Source organism: Anolis carolinensis, chromosome 2 (assembly GCF_035594765.1).
Source record: "Anolis carolinensis isolate JA03-04 chromosome 2, rAnoCar3.1.pri, whole genome shotgun sequence".
NCBI classification, from domain to species: Eukaryota; Metazoa; Chordata; class Lepidosauria; order Squamata; family Dactyloidae; genus Anolis; species Anolis carolinensis.
The window spans coordinates 252,712,598-252,732,997 of record NC_085842.1 but is presented as its reverse complement, the minus strand read 5'-3'; the positions used below and the strand labels follow the sequence as shown (position 1 = coordinate 252,732,997).

General features: G+C 39.2%; 1 protein-coding gene across 13 annotated transcripts in view; it reads right to left on the bottom strand.

The window, feature by feature from the left end:
* The window catches only part of aopep (aminopeptidase O (putative)), a 275,804-nt gene that overhangs the window by 171,305 nt on the left and 84,099 nt on the right, over positions 1-20,400 (bottom strand). For 8 of the 13 annotated variants that reach the window (XM_062972069.1, XM_062972067.1, XM_062972068.1 and 5 more), the window contains 2 exons: positions 6,679-6,868; positions 803-912 (listed from right to left, as the gene is read on the bottom strand). In XM_062972069.1, the coding sequence (XP_062828139.1) occupies positions 803-912; positions 6,679-6,868 (300 nt within the window). The remainder of the gene's footprint in view (positions 1-802; positions 913-6,678; positions 6,869-20,400) is intronic. The other 5 variants (XR_010003430.1, XM_062972070.1, XM_062972072.1 and 2 more) reach the window with 2 other exon arrangements.

Below are 20,400 nucleotides of genomic sequence, written 5' to 3'. Positions count from 1 at the left end.
TCCTTGCGGCTCCACAATAAAGTTTTGCTTCAAAAAGGAATCCATGGCTGAAAAAATTTGAGAACCCCTGTTTTAGATCATTTAGGCCCATTAATGAATTTTTTGTTTTTGTTGTTGTTACAACAATAGTATAACAAAGGTACATGTCAACACCAACGTAGCAAATGGAAACAGAGATATATCATTCTTTTCAAAAATGAATAACACTTTCTAATTACTTTTTAAAGTTCTTCAGAATATTTTAGAGGAATCTGCATTAGGCTTTTTTGTATCTTGCAATATTTTTTCACTAATCAAATACATTTTAAAGTCACCAAAGTAATTAAATGGTAACAAATTAGTACCAGCAATGCAATAAACAATTATTTTTTAATAATGGTAATGAAATACCTTTTGTAGACTATGCTGAGTAACATTAATGAATCACTTAAAATGAACTTTTCAGGCCCTGAGGGATGGGAAGATGAATACCCTGTCTGAGAATATTGTTTATCTTAAAAAAAAGATTTAAGTTATGTAAAACGTTCAGTTCCATTCTATGTATGTTTAATCAGAGATTAAAATGAATTAAATGCCGCATACAGGTGAATGGACTGCCTTAGCTTTATTTCGTCATCTTCTCCTCCCCATCCATAAAATATCTTTACTGACTCAAACTTAGTTTCAGCCTTCTCATTTCCTTAGCAAACCCTTTGAAAGACACAGCAATTAAATCAGATGATGTAAACATACTTTTTCTGAAATGGACAGTGCATTAGGTTGGGTAACGATAAACATAACAAACAAATAGTCCAGATTTTACCTTAACACTTGCAGATCTTCCTCAGAGTTTTGGACCTCATCTCTAAGACGCTGCCAGCGCAACAAAGCCTTCAGATCCTGCCGTTCTCTTGCTTCATCAGCCAGCAGCTGCTTGGGACAAATGGGCAGTTTGCTGTTAGCAGTTTACACTGCTTTTTCATTAACTTCTTAATGGGGAAAATGCCAGTAGTTGCCTTTTATGTCAGACTAGAACAGCAGAAAATGGCTTCATCTTCTATCTTGACATTTGGTACATCTCCTATGTCTGATGACCTTGTATTATCTTTATGGAATACACCAGCCAGCAAGGACAGCACTATTTGGTGCTAAAGACTATGCCTGTATACATCTATATATTTAGAGACGGAGGAGATGGAGAAAGAGAGAAAGGATAGACTGGTGTAGTCTAATAAAACTTTTACAGTTAAAAACACTTCATGCATTGAAGTAATATTCTTTTAAACGCTGTTCAACAGCAAGTCCCAACAGCCGAGTCAATTGTGAAAATAATAGTGCTACAGTCTGCCATCATCTGAACGACTAGATGAGACCACCTTAGTTCCAGTGGAAACCCTATGTACCTGGCAAAGTGCTACCCCAAGGGAATTGATTGACTTCAGGACACTCTGGAGGATCTCCCTTAATGTGATGTCTCATGGGCCTTGTAGTCCCGTTCCTAGTACTATTGTGGCAGACGAAGAGGAAAACATGGGATTTCCACCGGTTCAGCCAGAATCGGAGCCTCTGCACCTGGAGGATGTTTGCCCTCAAGAAGTCAGCCAAACAAGCCTTGGGCAGAATTCTCCCCCGTTTTCTCGAAAGGACAATTATAATAGAGATAGAGGAGCGAGGGAGGCGAATCGCCGGAGCGCCAGAATCGCAGCCAAACAATTAGCTGATTAAGTCTGCTTCCATTGGGAAATTCTAAGGAGTCATGCATCTGGACAGAGTTGGGTTTCACTTCTAGTTCTCCAGGGAAAGTGTTCTTCTGGCGGGAAACGAGACCCTATTTAGGGGTTTTGCCGCGAAGGAAACCTTGCGGAGTCAATTCGTCAGCTTGAGGAGTGAGATCGTGTGTAGACTTCGTACTCCAGTTCCCTGTTCCCCGGATCAAGTTTCCAGCCTTGCCTTGTTCCACGGACTTCTATGGACTCAGTTCTTGTTTCATGTTTGCCTTGTTTCAAGTTTGATCTTGCCAAGTTTCAAGTCTTGCCTTGCCTTACGTTTTAAACCACGGACCTTGCTTCCTAGATTCAAGCCTTGTTTTCCAGTTTCCTTCGGATTTACCTTAAGCCTCGAAAGACTATGGACAGTTCCCCACACTATTGCTTGCCAAATAGTGTGTGTTTCGGCCAAGTGGATTATAACTTTGGACTCTAATATCTCATATTGGACATTGTTTTCCTGGACTATATTTGACCTTTCCTGAAAGGTCTACTTCTGAACTATATTCTTCACTTGTTTTTATTGACTTTATATATTCCTATAATAAAGATATTAGATAGAATCCGGCCTCTGCGCATGGTTATTGGTGTTCTGTAGCCTGGGTCTTGACACTTAATCAGCTTTTCAATAGCATGGGGATGGGACTTATATCTTTAAAAACGAAGTTGAATGTTAAGGTCAAAAGCCCCCCCAAAACAGTGTCCAAGTAGAATAGGAATGCCCTCCTCATATTGTTGGACTAAGGTAAAGGTAAAGGTTTTCCCGACATTAAGTCTAGTCGTGTCTGACTCCGAAGGTTGGTGCTCATCTCCATTTCTAAGCTAAAGAGTCACCGTTGTCCATAGACGTTTCCAAGGTCATGTGGCCAGCATGACTGCATGGAGCGCCATTACCTTCCCACCTAAGCAGTAACTATTGATCTACTCATATTTGCATGTTTTTGAACTACTAGGTTGGCAGAAGCTGGGGCTAACAGCACTCCACGCCACTCCTCGGATTCGAACCGCTGACCTTTTGGTCAGCAAGTTCACTAACTCAGCAGTTTAACCTGCTGCACCACCGGGTATAGTCAAAGCCTTAACCAGCATATCATATACAGTAGAGTCTCGCTTATCCAACATAAACGGGCCGGCAGAACGTTGGATAAACGAATATGTTGGATAATAAGGAGAGATTAAGAAAAAGCCTATTAAACATTAAATTGGGTTATGATTTTACAAATTAAGCACCAAAACATCATGTTATACAACAAATTTGACAGAAAAAGTAGTTCAATACACAGTAATGCTATGTAGTAATTACTGTATTTACGAATTTAGTACCAAAATATCACAATATATTGAAAACATTGACTACAAAAATGTGTTGGATAATCCAGAATGTCGGATAAGCGAGTGTTGGATAAGTGAGATTCTACTGTAGTATGGAATGCTTTTAGTAACAGTACAAGACCTGGAGAATTGTATGATTCCTACCTCAATGTACATTTATTTTTCTTCTACTTTTTCTCCCCTCAAGATAGTGATTAAAGCAGGGGTCTCCAAACGAAGACCTGTGGGCTGGATGCAAACTTCAGACTTAGGATTGTTCTCAGTCTGAAACAACTTGAAGGCACAAAACAACAATAATCCTAATTAACTTGACTGTCTCATCAGTCAAAAGCAGACCCACACTTCCCATTGAAATACTGGTAAGTTTATGTTGGTTTAAATTGTTCTTCATTTCAAATATTGTATTGTTCTTTCAAGGGTTTTTTTGCATGACAAATAAGATATGTGCAGTGTACATAGGATTTCGTTCATGGTTTTTTTTTTCAAACTGTAGTCTCCCGTCCATCAGTCCCCCCTACACACAAACACAGTCTGATGGACCATGAATTGGCCCTCTGCTTAAAGAATTTGAGGATGCCTGGATTAAAGCCTCAGACTTCACACAGAAAAGAATACTGTGCAAAGAAGATTCAAAATATGGTAATCACTTAATTAAACAAAAATCTTAGCCAATTCATTAATTACTTAATTCTGCATATGAGTCAAAAAGCTTTGTGAAGTATGCACTCATTGATGCACATGAGTCACAATAGATATCACCACAAAAGAGAGATTCCTCCTACATGAAAGAAAATGGGAAATGAATGCATGAACTCTTATGAATAAACAAAACATTTAAAAAATCTGCAGCCAGATTAATTACAGCAACTTTTAATTTGATCAAATCATCTAATTGACTAAAGGCTGCAACCCTTGTTATTAAGAACAAGTGCTGATGGAACAGCAAGGATTCTTTACATCTTTGTTGTGAAGTCCTGTCTCTTTAAAGTATGGACCCAGAAGAGAAAGGGAATCAACAGCATTGAAGGAGAACAGAACAAGAAGCTCTGAAGAACGGGATGTCTAAAAATGTCTTCATGAGGCATGGAGCGTTAACTTAGAGGAGATCTCACAAGAATGTATGTGAATGGTGAATGTTGGCATTTGAATGTTTGGGGAAAGAATAAATAACTTTAAATACAGTATGCCCCTTTATCTGTGAGAGATACATTCCTGAACTTACTGTGGAAACAGGAAGTTGTGCACAATAGTGAACCCCATTGAAACTTCTGCTGGAAGTTACCAGTCACCCTGGAGCATCTAAAAAAATAGCTGAACAGAGATCTCAACCCTAAGTGTCCTTGTTCAGGACTGTAATGTCTATGCCATGCTGCCTCTTTTTATTCAGTAACTGTTCTTGGCAGCAAACTATATCTTTATTATTCATACCAACGTCTTTTGGTTGAAAAGAGGCAGAAGTATCCGGAAAGGAGGGAACTCCAGCAATTAACCTCATCACATTGAGAAATTTCCCCCTTGTAGAACACTTCAGCCTCTTTTCAAGCATGGAGCGGCACGGAGCTCATCACATGTTCCGGGGTTGAAAAGAGGAAGAAATGTCCTAAAAGGAGGGATCTCTGAACATGGGCCAGCAATCGTGTTTAGAGCTCCTACCTCTTATCGCTCTTTACTCCCATGTTTACAATTGAAAAACAGGTGGGATGGGAACCATCAAAGTTTAACATCTTGTTTCATTGTCCAACTGTCAGCAATCTTTTGTATCATATGGGGTTTGGTAAAGAAAAATATCATCCCATGGAAAGAAATGGTTTTAACCTGGAGCACTGTCTCTTGTATCATATGGGGTTTGGGGCAGAACAATATTAAACTGGTATCAGTCTCCTTTAATGTAAAAGGCTTTGGGTAGGGCAAGGGATCTGTGTTTCGGATAGTGTTGCTTCTCCTTATTAAAAAAAAAGTAATACTGACCATGTGATGGATATAAGATTAATGTATTGCCAGCTCTTAGGTTTCCATGTGTAAGTGTGATGGGGAGGCAGAACTCGAAATGGGACTGCTGATGATATAAGAGGGGCGATTCTCTGTGCTAAAAGGATGATCACCCCTGCTTTCCAATCTCAATGTGATGGGTAAAGGTAAAAGTTTTCCTCTGACATTAAGTCTAATTGTGTCCGACTCCGGGTGTTGGTGCTCATCTCCATTTCTAAGCCAAAGAGCCAGTGTTGTCCATAGATGCCTCCAAGGTCATGCGGCCAGCATGACTGCATGGAGCGCCTATTGATCTACTCACATTTGCATGTTTTCGAACTGCTAAGTTGACAGAAGCTGGAGCTAACAACGGGAGCTCACCCCGCTCCCCAGATTCAAACTGCCAACTTTTCAGTCAGCAAGTTCAGGAGCTCAGCAGTTTAATCCACTGCACTACCAGGGGCTTCCCAATGTGATGACGAACATTTAATTTCTCGCCTGTGGTAAGAAAGGTTTCATGCTTGTTATGTTTCACCTGCAGGTATGCATGCTGTTCAATTAGTGCATTAACAACAAAGTTACAAATAAGCTAGAAATAAAAGAACGAACAAATAGGAAAAAGAGATTTTATTTCAGTTACAGTTCCCTTTGTGTTTTATCTAATGCACTTCCCATATGTGAGAGATCATCATGCCTGAATTTATGGCCAAACAAATGATAAATCAATGGAGTTTGGGAAAAGCTACAAACACAGCTCTCACATCCAAAGGCAACATAGCTCAGTTACTAGAGTCTAGGGATAGGTGCTTTGGAAAAGGCTTTTACTGTGCAATCACACTGACATATTCATGGAGGTCCAGAACTGTGTGTTGGCGCACACAGTCCATTCATGCTCACTATATACCTCCCTGCATATGAATATGTGTGTGTGAGGGGGTATTAAAGGCACCTGTTGACTTATGGCAAGTCCACAAATTTCATAGGATTTTCTCAGACAAGGAATACTCAGATGAGTTTTTCCAGTTCCTTCCTCCAAAATATAGCCTATAGCACCTGGTATTCATTAGTGGTCTCTAATCCAAGTACTAACCAGGATCAACCCTACTTAGCTTCCAAGATCAGTCACAATTTGCTACCTTTAATGTATTTAGGGATATAATAGAAGAAAAGGACTGTCCAAACCTAGAGCTATGATTTTTTTTCTTTACAAACAAGCCATGATTACTAGGTGAACAACCAATCCAGGATTAAAGCAATTTATGATCTTGGCTTGTTCAGATGCAATAATCCAGTTTCACAGAAAGCCCTCACTTTTCCACCTTGTCTTCCAGGTCATATAAGGGGGGGGGGGGGGGTGAACTGTATGTGGATGCATCCTGGGATCATGACAGTTCAACAATAACTGGTGAGATACAGGTTGTCCACCTCTGTTCTATACTTTAATTTTTTACATGACATATGAGCATGACAACTATGGCGATAAGAAGTTGATTAGATAAGCCTTTGGCCTGATGCAGCATAACAATTGATATGCTTTTAAATCAGGACCTATGGAATATTTGCTCTCATTGCCTAACAAATTCCCTAAAGATTATCTTGTGTGTCCATATGAAAGAGACTTTTCTAACTATACCTGTTGTGCTGCTGACCAAAAAGCATCTTCTAGGTGAGTGGCAAATCCTTCGCTTAGCCATTCTTCTGTCCAGTCGCGTGCCCCAATGGCCAAGCCAAACCAGGAATGAGCAATTTCATGGCACAAGCGTGTTCCACAGAGATGGCTTCCTCCGGATAATGTGCTCTGGGACAGGAAGATGATGTGTGGGCTGCAGAATATGAATGAAGGACAACACACATTATGGACCTGTTACAACATGCTATGGCAATATGTAGACTTTATTAGCCTTGTCAGCCTGTTATTACTGTATGCAGGCTATGTCATGACAGTTAAGTTTATAGCTCAGACATTTTTAGGAATTAGGTTGCACTTTATTGTTTTCTGGCTCAGATTCAAGCTAAATATTCTGCCAAGCATTTGTTTCATATTCAATCATCAAACAGTTATTACCTGTAATAAGTAACTTAAACCAAAGTTTTATATTTTTCAAATTACAAGGGTGATTTATATCAATAGGAGCATTTATGCTTAAGCCAAGATAATAAAAGAAGGGTAGGTGTGAATATAGATCATTGGTATTTTTGACTAACTGATCAAAGCAACCAAGAAAAACAAAAAAGCAAAAAAAGTAAAAAGGGAAGGGGAGTCAGTATTCAAAAATAACATTGTAAATGTTGAGAACTGTAAGCTGTCGGGACCAAAAAGGGGAGCAGCAAACCCTTAATGAAACTAAAACAGGCACTAGTATTAAGAAAATGTCTGTAGGTTATAAAACACATTTGTGGATGAACAGATCTTCAGATTTGAATGGGACTCTATATAAAGGAATACATTTCCATGGTATGTATGTTGTGTGACCAGGGGAGCTGCCACTGTAGCCATGACACAAAGGAACACAAGGTAGAAACATTGCAGGTAGATCATCTAGAGATTTCTTACAAAATTCTAAATTAAAACAAAAATCCACCTGTCCTAAGCTTCCAACACTCCCTGAGAGCCATATAACAGAAGTCAAAAGAGGCTTTGAGGACATCCAAAAAATTACCACAAATATAAAACATCTCAGAAGGTTAGCAGAAGTGACTACAGATGCGGTATCCCTGATGAAAAGCAAGTTATCTGGAACTGGTGCCTGTCATCAGTAATGGACTGGATGAGGGCCAACAAGTTGAAGTTAAACCCAAACAAAACAGAGGAATTCCTGGTCTGTCGCAAGATGGATCAGGGTGCGGGATTACGGCCTGTGTTGGACGGGGTCACTGTGATCAGCAGAGAGGGCCCTCCTCTCAGTCCCACCCTCGTCTCAAGCGTGGCTGGTGGGAACGAGAGAGGGGGCCTTACCCATGATCACCCCCTTCCTCTGGAACTCCCCCAAAGAAATTAGATCAGCCCCCTCACTCCTCTCCTTCAAGAAAGAATTAAAAACCTATTTCTGCTCATTAGCTTATGGAGAAGAGGATGAATAATTCACCACTGATTCCATCTTGGTGGACAAAGCTGACAATGACTATTTTAATTTATCAAAGAGCTATATTTTTATATTGTTATATAGATTTTAACTGTTGAATTGTATTATCTATGACTCTGGATTGACTGATCTATATGTTATTAACCAAGGCTGTTTAATCTACTTTAACTGTATGTTTAAATTGTTTATATTTTATTATGGTACACAGCATTGAATGTTTGCCATTTTAATAAATGGAAGCTGCCCTGAGTCCCTTCAGGGAGAGAGGGTGGGTTAAAAATAAAGTTACTTATTTATTTATTTATATTCAAAGACCAGAGCCTTGACCTATACCTTCCTTCCAAACTGTTAGATCAAAGTCCTAGGCCCTGTTTAAGTGACTCAGTTGAAAACAACTTGGTTTTCAGTTATGAAGGAGAATGTCTTTTTGCTGGTGGCTCCACATTCATACAACTTGGTTCCTCTGAGGTATGTGAGGTTCCACCACTACAGTTCTTGAAACAGACCTATTTGGTTGCTATTCCTTTCTCTCAAATAAGGATATTATCAGATAGATTAAATTTAAGTTTAATTGTTCATTTGATTTTATTGTTTTTACTGGGCTACATGTTACCTATTTTTGGTGTTGCTGCTGACTCTTAATAGCTATTATAATGATAGTATCTAGCAGTTTTAAACATTATTGTTGCATATGTAAAGCTTGTGTTAGAAGCTATGGATAGTTTCCAAAAAGGCAGTATAAAAATACCTTAAACATATTAAATAAAATAGCAGTGGTTGTATCTACAGCATATTTCTTTCCCTAGCAAGATGTGGATCTAGAGCTTTCATACAGAGGGGCAGGGGAACGGTAGACTTTACTATGACCAGAAGGACCTGGTATTCTGGAGGAACCTAGCCCAGACTACAATCTATATTGCTATGGGAGAAGAAATTACAGATAAACTGTAAACAAGGCCTGAAGACATTTATGGAATCTTATTTCTGGGTATCTGTATAAATCCTGTTAGATTTGCTTAAGTCAATTAGATTTGTACAAAACTAACCCAGGCTACAATCTACGTTACCATGGAGGAAGAAATTAAAGACAAACTATATCTCATGCCTGAGGATATTTATAAAACCTTGTTTCCTTGTATTTTTACAAATCTTGTTAGATTTCCTCAAGCCAACCATATGCAATCTCAAGAAACATTCTCCTAGCTTGCTCCCGATCGAAAAAAGAAAAGAGTATGCTTGTGAACACTCTATTAATAGAGACTAAGGACTTGTCTACATTGACAAAACAACAACAACCCTGATACACCTCGCATGGAAGACTGGCTGTCTTCATGGCACAGTTATTTCAATTGAGTATCCTAAGTGTTTTTGCTTTAAGCTGACTTTCCCCTTTTCTACAAAGTCAGAGGATACTCTGAAGTTTCCAGCCAACTCCGGAGTACCCCTCAGCTTTGGAGAAGTCTGGACAGTGGGATCTGTTCCAATTCAGACCAGTCCACTTCCCAGACAGGACGCTGGCACTGTCACCCTTTCACTGTGCAGGGAAAGAAGATGGATTACAGCCATGTCAATGTTGCAGATTTTAGCCAGCCATGGAGCTCTGTGTAAGTTCCTGATCATCGTAGGCACCTCTGCGGGCATCAGAATGGGGTGCCCATGTGACTAGCACAAAGGAGGGGGAAATCTGCCCTCCTTCTTCTTGGTTGTGTGGGTGTCCCTGCTGGTGGCAGAATGGGGCACCGCACAATCAGGAAGAATGAGGTAAATTGTGCCCGCATTTGTGCTGGTTGCACAGTCACCCCTTTCTCATTTTGGCAAAGGTGCCTGCAAAGGCCAAAAACTCATAGAGATGTCTGTTACTGACAAAGAGTGGCAGCAACAGCGACATCAAGAAGGTGAGATACATGCTACCCCAGCAGAGCAGATGTGGCTGATGTCCATCTGAACAACAGCAGCAATTTCAGCATGAACGTGCCAGATCTGGAGCTGTATGCCAGGCTAAACCACCCAACAGAGAAAACCCCTAAGAGACAGAGAAGTCTGTTTTATAGGTTTTATATGGGTTATTATACTAAGAACTAAAAATCCAGGTAGGAAGGAGAAAACAGTATTGCATCATAAGATCATGGGAGCACCTGATATTGCTTCCTCTGGACGTTAGAAAGTGTCTAATTCATTCACAGTTTTTGAACGACTTGGGATAATGTCAACTGCACACTAGAACAGCGATTTATGGCAACCAGAAACATTTGTCCAAAGATATATATCTGTAGAGCCTGGGGAATTGGAAGAGGTTTCTGTAAATATTACCTTGTGAAGCACCTGGGGGAATTCAAATCTACTCCCACACATTTAATTTAATGAGCTAAAAAATGACTGCATCAAACTTTCAACTAAGTGTGTATATTCTTCACATCTTTTGCACACTGTCAGTGATTGTGGCATATGCCAAAAGAAGTTTCAGCTAGTTGTATGTGTGTGTTGTATGCCTGCTTAGCCCTCAACAAAAACTATTACCATTTTGCAATGAAGCAAGAATGGTTAAATCACCTAGCCATTTTAATAAGTGTGTATCAGAGAAATTAACTCTATAGGACAAATTCAGAATTTTGCAATGAAAATGGCCTGGGAAAATAAAGCTTCAATAAAGTTAATTGGTCTAATTCACACCCATTTTGGTCCATTCTTTTAAGGAATAAATCCCTTTTATTAATGACTGAAACATTTACAAAATAGTGAGTAAGGCCTTAGGAATCCCAAGTCAAGTGTTATGTTGGAAAGGTAAATATTTTTTAAGAAATGTAGAATTCATAACAGTATTTTAGAAATTTAAAAAATCATGGTTTATAAGCTGGTTATGTTATAAGTTTATACCACCACAGAAGATAAGTTTGAACCCTCCAGATGTTTTGAGTTGTTGTTCCCGCCATCTATAACCACTTATCATGCTTGGTGACTCTAATGCAGGCATGGGCAAACTTCAGCTCTCCAGGTGTTTTGGACTTCAACTCCCACAATTCTTAACAGCCTACAGCCCCTGTAAGCTTTTAGGAATTGTGGAAGTTGAAGTCCAAAACACCTGGAGGGCCGAAGTTTGCCCATGCCTGCTCTAATGGGAGTTGCACTCCAAAACATCTGTTGGGATCTAGATTCTGTAAGTTTGCTGCAAGTCACAGGCTGGATCAGTACACTTTTACAGTCATTATTGTTTTCTAGTCTGTTTTGACTGTCAATTTCCCAGGCTACCAGATCCTATAAAGACTAATTTGGTGGCTTATCAATAATTAGTTTCATGAATACAAATACAGCATTTTACTAAATGTAAAACTTTTTAAAAAAATTAAATCATAGCTTTGCCAGCTATCTATAACAGCTATGTAGTTAGCAAACAATGAACTATACAGTGGATTTTCTCATGCTCTGAATTATACTTGAGGTCAAAGTTGTATTGAATATTAAATTCAGCACAAAGAGCAAGGGCATGTTGTTCATGCAACATACTGAGCTGGAAGTGTGCTTCTATAAATTACTTAGAAAACCAGCATAATTTGAGATGGAAAGGCTAGCCAAGATTGATGAGAGAAAGACACTATGCAACATTATTTATGGGGTATACATATCTGGTGTTATTATTTTCCAATTTCATCTATCAACTTTTTATAACACTCAGTTTTAACATTTATTTTACACTCAGTTTTAATATTTAGTTTAATCAGTAACTTTTCTCTATAAATGATTCTATTGCTTTCAACAGTTTTTTAAAGTTGTCTGTATAGTAGGCTGAGTTGATCTGTGATCAAAGACAAATGAATGGATGGTGTACTTCTTGCTTGAAAGAACTCAAGTGGCTCAGTACAAAATCATCACCATCGTTATCATCATTTTTTAATTCTCAAAAGTCAAGAGAAGTCAATTCATTTCAAGATGTGAGCCTTAACCTTGGTCTGGCTCCTGTCTTCTCAGCATAAGTTCACGTATGAGACAGAACAGATACATTTCTGAAGTGGGCCCAACACTCTGGGTGTTCACCCTAATGGAGAACTACTTCATAAGAGTTTGCAAGCTAGATTCAAAGCGGAAATAAAACAGTTTTCTTTTTTTTTTGGTACAAAATTGTTTCAAGTCAACTCTAATACCACAAACCTAGTATATTTCTGATAGTGCAGAGCAGTAACTCTTAGGTCATCTGGAGTTTTGGAGTATAGTGCCACCTATATGCGGATTAAATCCAACTCTACTACTTCTTTCCACCTAAAGCCAAGGAAGATGTCCTGACCCTTATCCAGTGCCTGTTATCAGTAATGGACTGGATGAGGGCAAACTAATTAAAACTTAATCCAGACAAGACAGAAGTACTCCTGGTCAGTTGGAAGGCAGACCAGGGAATAGGGAACCATCCTGTGCTAGATGGTGACACACTCCCCCTGAAGACATAGGTCTGCAGTTTGGGGCTCCTCCTGGACTCAGTGCTGAACCTGGAGGCCAGGTGTCGGTGGTGGCCAGGAGGACCTTTGCACAATTAAAACTTATGTGCCAACTGCGCCCATTCCTTGATAAACCAGATCTGGCCACAGTGTTACATGCCTTACATCCCATCTGGATTACTGTAATGCACTCTGCATGGGGCTGCCTCAGAAGAGTGCTCGGAAACTTCAGCTGGTCCAAAGAGCTGCAGCCAGGTTGCTCACTGGGGCTTGCTATAGGGAGCAGACAATCCCCCATTGAAGCAGCTCCACTGGCTGCCAGTCCGTTTCCAGGCACAATTCAAAGTGCTGGTTTATGTCCTTTAAAACCCTAGACAGTTCAGGTCCAAGCTATTTGGCTGACCGCAACCTCTTGTATGAACCTACCCAGGCCCTGAGATCTTCGGGAGAGGCCCTTCTCTTGGCCTCACCTCCATCTCAAGCTCAGTTGGTGGGAACGAGAGAAGAGCAGGCCTTCCTTCTCAGTGGCTGCCCCTCAACTCTGGAACTCCCTTGCCCGGGGATGCCATGATGGCCCTCTCCCTGCTGTTCTTTTGGCAGCAGGCAAAAACTTTTGCATTCAGACAGGCTTTTAAAGATGGAGGTGTTTGAAATCTAGTCAGGGGGTGCTGTGGTTTCAAACTTTGAATGTGTTTTGATGGATTTTAACTATGAATTTTTCATGTTGTTTGTGTTTAATTCTGTTTTAATTGTTGCATATTTGTATATTTGATATTGTATACTAATGCTTTTATGCCAAGCCGCTTTGAGTTCCCTTTGGGGAGATAAAATGAGAGATTAATAATAATAATAATAATAATAATAATAATAATAATAATAATAATAACAATAATAGTAATAACTGGCTCACTTTGTATAATAGAGTACATCTGACTTGTGAACCATGTGAAGCAACCTTTTTCCCATCAAGGTTTTGCAGAGTTGTCCCCATACTTTCACCATAGAGAAATAGCATTGCATACAGGCCAAGAAACACTTGGTCAGAAGCAACACAACATAAGAAGGACTATACCCTGAACGCTTCCAACTTGCAGAGGTAAAGCCTTCTTGTTCTATGAATAACATTTTGATATGATCTTAAGGCATTTCCAAGATGTACTAATCCATTTTCGAAAGAGTTTCTGTTACCCAGCCCAATCCTTCCCTCAAAAATGTATGAATAACCCCACTTGAACCAAGTTTGTTTGAATCTGCCTTCAAAGCTGTTTTAAAAACTATGGTTTCCACAGGAAAACACATGCAAACACACGCAGAGCAACCACCTCAAAAGTAAAATTCAGAAAAGCAGGTCAGATGGAGTTAAATCAGCTAATATCACAAAAGGCACCACAACAGACTGACGCATTGAGCAAAAGAACAGAGTCTCCGAGAACAAAGAGCAAGAATAAACAGCCCCTCCCCTAACCTCCACCCAAACCAACTCAAATTATTAAGAACAAAAAAAGCACCGAGCGGAAAAAAAGCACAGAAGCTATACTACATAATGAGACACTCCCTTTTATTACAAAGCCCCCGTTGAGAAGAATAACTGTGCAACTTGGGGGTAAAGCTTTGGTCATTTTTAAGTAAATGACCCCTAGCTGTGGTGTACGCACAGCTACAAAGAAATAGCCCAGAAATGTACCGAGTAAATAACATTCCAGACATACTGCTGGCAGCCTTTTGGCCATTTGGCTGAAACAAAACAATAGTAACTTTAGGCCTTATAAACAGGCATGCAGGAGACTGCATTTTAAGTATCTGCCATATTTATATGATGAAATAAAACACAGATTAAATTTTAAAGTATTTTTTAAATCACACAAGGAATAGAAAACTGATACTGAAGAATGGGTGTCTTATGAGAAGACCAATAAATTAAGAAGAAAGATTGCCCATACGGATGTAAACATGTGTGCACTGCACTGCAGTCAGGTCAGCGGGAACAGAGCTTCACTTTAAGGCACTTCCTTCAGGGTTTGGAACGGATTATGTGGGCTTTACTTCCACTTGAGTCTCAAAAGTTGCTCTTTATTTCTCTGACCAAAGCCACGTTGGCTGTTGCTCCAGCTCAATATCCTCACCAGCTTATCAAAGACACTTCTGAATTAGGTGTCACTGTAGGGCAGCAAAAAGTAATTGTTTATGTTGGCACAAATAGTCCAAAGAGTTATACCTATTAGTTCTATATTACTTCAGTGCCAGTTGATTTTGGGAATGATCCAAATGGTTTGGTCTACTGAGTTGTGACCCAATCCACACAACTTCACAACAAACCCTATACTGAAAAATGTAAGGATGCATATAGTTCTAACACCAGTCAATGAGACCTTCCCGATCATGTCTTGTTATGCAGCTTTTTCCTTCTCTGTCACTATTCCTGCACCCCACCCTATCCTTATTGCAATATTTTAAAAACTACATTCTGAAGATTAAAGTCTACTTTTTTGCTTCTTTTTATTAAACAATTCTAATTTCTGTATTTGAAATTAAATATCAGTCCCACATTTGTTTCCACCATCTCTTCTGGCGTTGGTGATGGAAGTCTATATATATATGCACATATATATTTTTCTTATGGTGTCTAGTATTGCCCACAGTAATCTGAGCAACATAGGATGTACTGTGAGTATTTGTATAAAGATTGCTATGGTGATCAAGAATTGTGGGCAGTGAAACCATACTGATGATGTGAATATATTTTGTGAAGTGCTCAACACATGTGCTGTTCCTCCCACTCTCTACACAAATGGAAAGCTTTGAAAATCAAATTTGCCATTCATGCACGATCCGGGAAATCCCACACATGTGGATCTCATCATGGGTGACACCAGGATGGGTGGGGCAAATCAGCCTGTGATGAGGGGAGAACTCTTAAATGAGTCTACTGAATTCTAGGACCTCGTATCTGAGTAAAGACACTGCACAACCTCCTTCTGCACACAGTCATGCGGTTGTTGTGATTTACACATCCCTGCAGTGCAGTGGTGGAAATTGTGCAGCCTCCCAATGTTGTTGGAATGCAACTCCCAACATTCTTCATTACTAGCGGCTGAGATCTATAGTCCATCAACATCTAGGAGATCTGCATGATCCCCACCCTTGTTTTAGCAAAAGACTAATGTAACGTGTTCACTTTACCAAAACCAGACTTTTTCTACCATACCAATAAGATTACTGTGCTTTAACAAACTACCATGCACTTGATTCTGTACAGGATATAGTTGCTGGATTCACACATAATGCTAAACCATGGTTTAATATTATGTATTAGAGTTTCTGTGAGGTTAGCATTAATTCTTTTGCCTGGAGAAGAGATGGCTGAGAAGTGCTATGACTGCCATATTTGAAAGGATGGCATATTGAATACAGAGCCAGTTTGTTTTCTGCCGCTTTGATACTTTCAAAAGTACAGGAAAAGATATTTCATCTAAACCTTAGGAAGAACTTCCTGATGGTTTGAAGTGTTCAGCAATGAAATACACTGTTGCCTCAGTGTGTAGTGGTGTCTCCTTCTTTGCAAGTTGATGGCCACCTGTTATGACTGCTTTGATTGGCAGGATGTTGGACTGGATGGCCCTTGTGGTTTCTTCCAGCTGTCTATTTCTATGTAAAACCATGTGCTGCTTCTCCTCCATGCAGCTAGAAGAAAGACCTTGGCCCAATTTAGTACCCTTGTTCCCTATCCCTGGCTGTTTAGAATACACAAAACCAGGGATCATGGTTAGACAAACATAATTTTTTTGAATGTTGCTAGGTCTTAATCAATTGATTAGTTTGTTCAAATGTGCTGATTTGTTTTGATTAGATTAATAACTGACTAGAATTTGTTCTAAACAGTGATTACTGGTTTGTATGCAATGACATCCCAGATATCAGGGAAAGCGAAACTAAACTTTACTGGAGTCATCCTTCCTTCCCAGGGAAGACAGAGAAGGCAGAGACCATTTGAGACTGATGTTCTCCTTGGATTGTTTACTTTAAAGAAAATTGTAGTTCCAATAATCCTTTATAATATGACCTCCATTTTATAATATACTCTGTGTTCCAAACTTCACATAACACTAAATCACGCATGAGCATCTTTAATTAATTAGAATCATGCCACTGGGTTTTTTTTCAGTCTGCTCCACAAGATGTCTAATATAATCTTCCTCAATTATATTTGTTTTTTTCAATTAGTCGAAGACATTCCTATTTTGTTTCTATGGGAGAATACCAATGACAATTCATATATTTTTCTGTGGTTGGGAAAACTCATCAGTCAAATATGACTTGATGAATGATGGCTTTGGGAGCTAGCCTCTCCCAAATTTCTCCTCTGAGAAAACCAAAACTTCCCTTTAACATTGAAGTTGTGAATATAATGAACACCATTAACTTGCAGCTCTGGTTGAAGACAAAACAAAGTCATATTAAGATTTGACCAGCTCCGCCTAAATTATGAAGAGCCTCAGGGAGCTTTCCTTTGAATTTATAACACATCATGAAATCAAGTTGCAGACAACTTCAAAAGCAGGACAGAACAGGTTCATGGGTGGAGTAAAAAGGACCAAAAACCACACCCAGTTAAAAAAATTAACCCCCCCCCCCCATAAAAATTGGCCAAGCTCCCAAAATCCCCTGTAGAAAACAAAATCAAACTTTGCTTTCTCCCTGTGTCCTCTAGTACTATGGCAAGTAACTGATGGAAGCAAACTTAAGATTTGCTCACCTTGTGCCCCTTTTGCATAAACTTTTCAACAAAAGAGGCATTGGGGGGCAAAGTCTTAAATCTGCATCATTTCCATGAAAGAGCACCCATGCGCAGGAAGAGTATTACACGAAGGGCAGTTCTCATTTTTGTTATCAGAAATAAAAGATCTAAGTGTTTATTGAGCACACATGTTTATTTTATCCATGAGGACAAACCAATTCAGAAAATTCAGATGGAAAGTGTCATCTCTTCTCTCTGATGAAAATGCATGCATACAATTTCTCATATGAGATCTTTGTTACTAACTCAAGATACAATAATTCAACATCTTAGGTTTCTTCACCAAACATGTATGGGGGGGGGGGGGATGAAATAATGGTTTCGCCAGCATGAAAGTCAGCTCTCTGTCAGCACGTCCAGCTTTACTTCAAGACTGAAAAGATTAACTGGTGTCTGTTTGAAAAATGAGCCACAGAGAAAAGCATATCTGCTTATTCTCATCAGGCACCACTTAATCAACAAAAACATTTCAGAGTTTCAATGTGCAATCTTACTCTTTGGTTAACAATAGTCATGGGCTGCATTTCTATAATACTGTAAGAATTGTGGAGAATCTTAGAGTATTGCTCAAAGAGCAAAAATGCTGGTACACAGTGCCCAACTAGGGATGGTTCTAGCTCACCAGGAACTCACCACAAGGAAAAAGCTGAGTGTTATCCAAACTGGGAAGTCTTGTTTCTCATTCCCCTGACAAGCCAGAGAGTAAGTGCTAGGTTTAAAGGTGACACAATTTCTGACTTTTTGGTGACACACAGCAGGGCAATGTCAATATGTTGTTGCTGTTGTGTGCCCTCAAGTTGTTTCTGATATATATTATTATATTAATGCTACAAAATATTGTGCCTGTATTCACAACTATTCATATGGATTAAAAGTTCTACCAACACATATTGAAAAAAACGGAATGGGGGAAAATATCCTTCTTAAGAGAGCAGCTTAGAACACGTGTAACTGCAAAGAACAGAAATGGAAAGTCTTTCTCAATCACGCCACTTTCCCTGCGTTTAACGCTTTCATTTAGATAGCAAGAATGTTTTTTACCTTACACAAAAGACAGTAATTCAATGTACTATATAAAAAATACATCCACAACACCCTGATTTTAGGCATATGACACATTTCAAAGTTAAAGGAACTCATGTGGATAAAGCCTACAAACGCCTTTGAAATTTTAGCTCTAAGCCTTCTATTCCAGTCATCAAGAGGCAACCTATTTTTGTTTCTTCAGCAGTGTCTATAAACTCTTGCAATTGCCATTCCTTGGGAGCTTAGATAACAACTTCTCTCTTATCACCTGTCAGTCTCAGTACCAGTTGATCACCTAAACTGTTCACCAGATTTGATCTTCTGCCTCTGCTCTGGTGTTCCATTTGGTCAAAAAGCTGATATTTGTGTAAACCACAGTCTGTGATTGCTGGCTTTGGAACCAAAGAGTGTAGAGATAGTTCACCTTAGCAGTTTCACAAGAACAGAATGCGGCTTTGACTACAGTGATAGAAAAGACAGGAGTGGCGGGCATTTAGCTAATCTCAGAGCCACACAGAAGCTTTTGTCTCAAAACATCTTGTGCCTAATGAAATAATATTTATAATGACTCAACCATACAGCAGAACTGAATTCACTGAAAGAGTTCTGTCCAGGAGGTATTCATGAATAAGCAGTTCTCACAAAGTGAAGACAACATCTGAAGAGGGCATCAAGACAGTCTAAACATCTCATCTTCAACTGAAAGTCCACCACTCCCATGGCTGTTGTGCCTTCGTGTCATTTATGACCTATGGTAACCAATCCTAAGGTGGTTTGTCTTTTTCATAAGCTAAGAGAGCAAGACTTGCCCAAAGTCACTCAGTGGGTTTCCTCCATGTCGATTGAGGATTCAATCAATAGTGTCCTGAGTTGTAGTACAAAACTCAAACTACTATACCAAACAGATTTTTAAGGCAATACTTTATGGTTACCTAAAGGAGCTTCCCTTTATCTTAACATTGTTTGCTCAAGAAACAGCAACCCATGAGCTTAACATTACAGTGCATATAGTCTACAACTTGCTTGTTTCATACAAAGAGTTACATGCTGCTTTGCTGTAAAAGACTTAGGAAGTATCCTCATACTAAGTACGTTCATTTTCCTGCCAGGTCAGTTTAGTGACTTCTCTGTGGTATGGATCTCCACAAGCCTTACTGGAGATATCAGGGACTATATGTGAGACTTGCTGTTCCTTCATTAAGTTACAACAAATGTTTATTACAGCAAATGTAACTCAAATGCATCACTTCACTTTAATACATTTGAACAAATATATATGAGCTAGAAAAGGCCTCTCATTTATTGATTCTACTCAAAAAGTCAAGTATAATAAAAAGAGGATGACCCCCCCTCCCTTATTAGTTACTGCTCCTATCTATAGTATATGCCACTATGAACAAAGGACAATGCCACAACCTCCCCTCGTTGATGGAAATTTCTATTGCCTTTGTAAGCCTCTACATACTTTTACCAAATAGATAAACATGACAAATAGTCCCTAACAGGGCTTTCTGTTTTGGTCCAACATTTGTCACATCTGTCACTGATGGCTGTTATTTGCTTCCAGATAGATTTGTGATTTGCAGCTTTCCATCACAGCTGTTACAGAAAGACCTGGGCTGTCTTCTGTGTTGGTGAATTAACCTCTTAAATGATAATTGGGAGCCTTTTCCAAGTGAGAAAGACAACAAACAGGAATAATCCACATTTTACCTTATGACCGATTCCCTACTTTCCAGTTCTCAAGTCATCTCCATGCCTCACATTTGTAACACAGAAATAAAAGCTTTTAGAGCTGGCTACTTGCAAGTCAGATATGTCTCCTGAGATATTCTTGAAATCTTGAGCCTATGTCTGCCTTGCTCATGAGAGCTGATGTAACATAATGGTGAGATATATAAGCTAGAAGGTGAAAGTCTCTCTGATTCAAATACACTTAACTCAATAGCTTTAAGCATTCTCTCAGGTGTCAATCTCCACAAAAAATGCTATAAGGAAAAATGATATTAATTTATGATGTGGAAGAA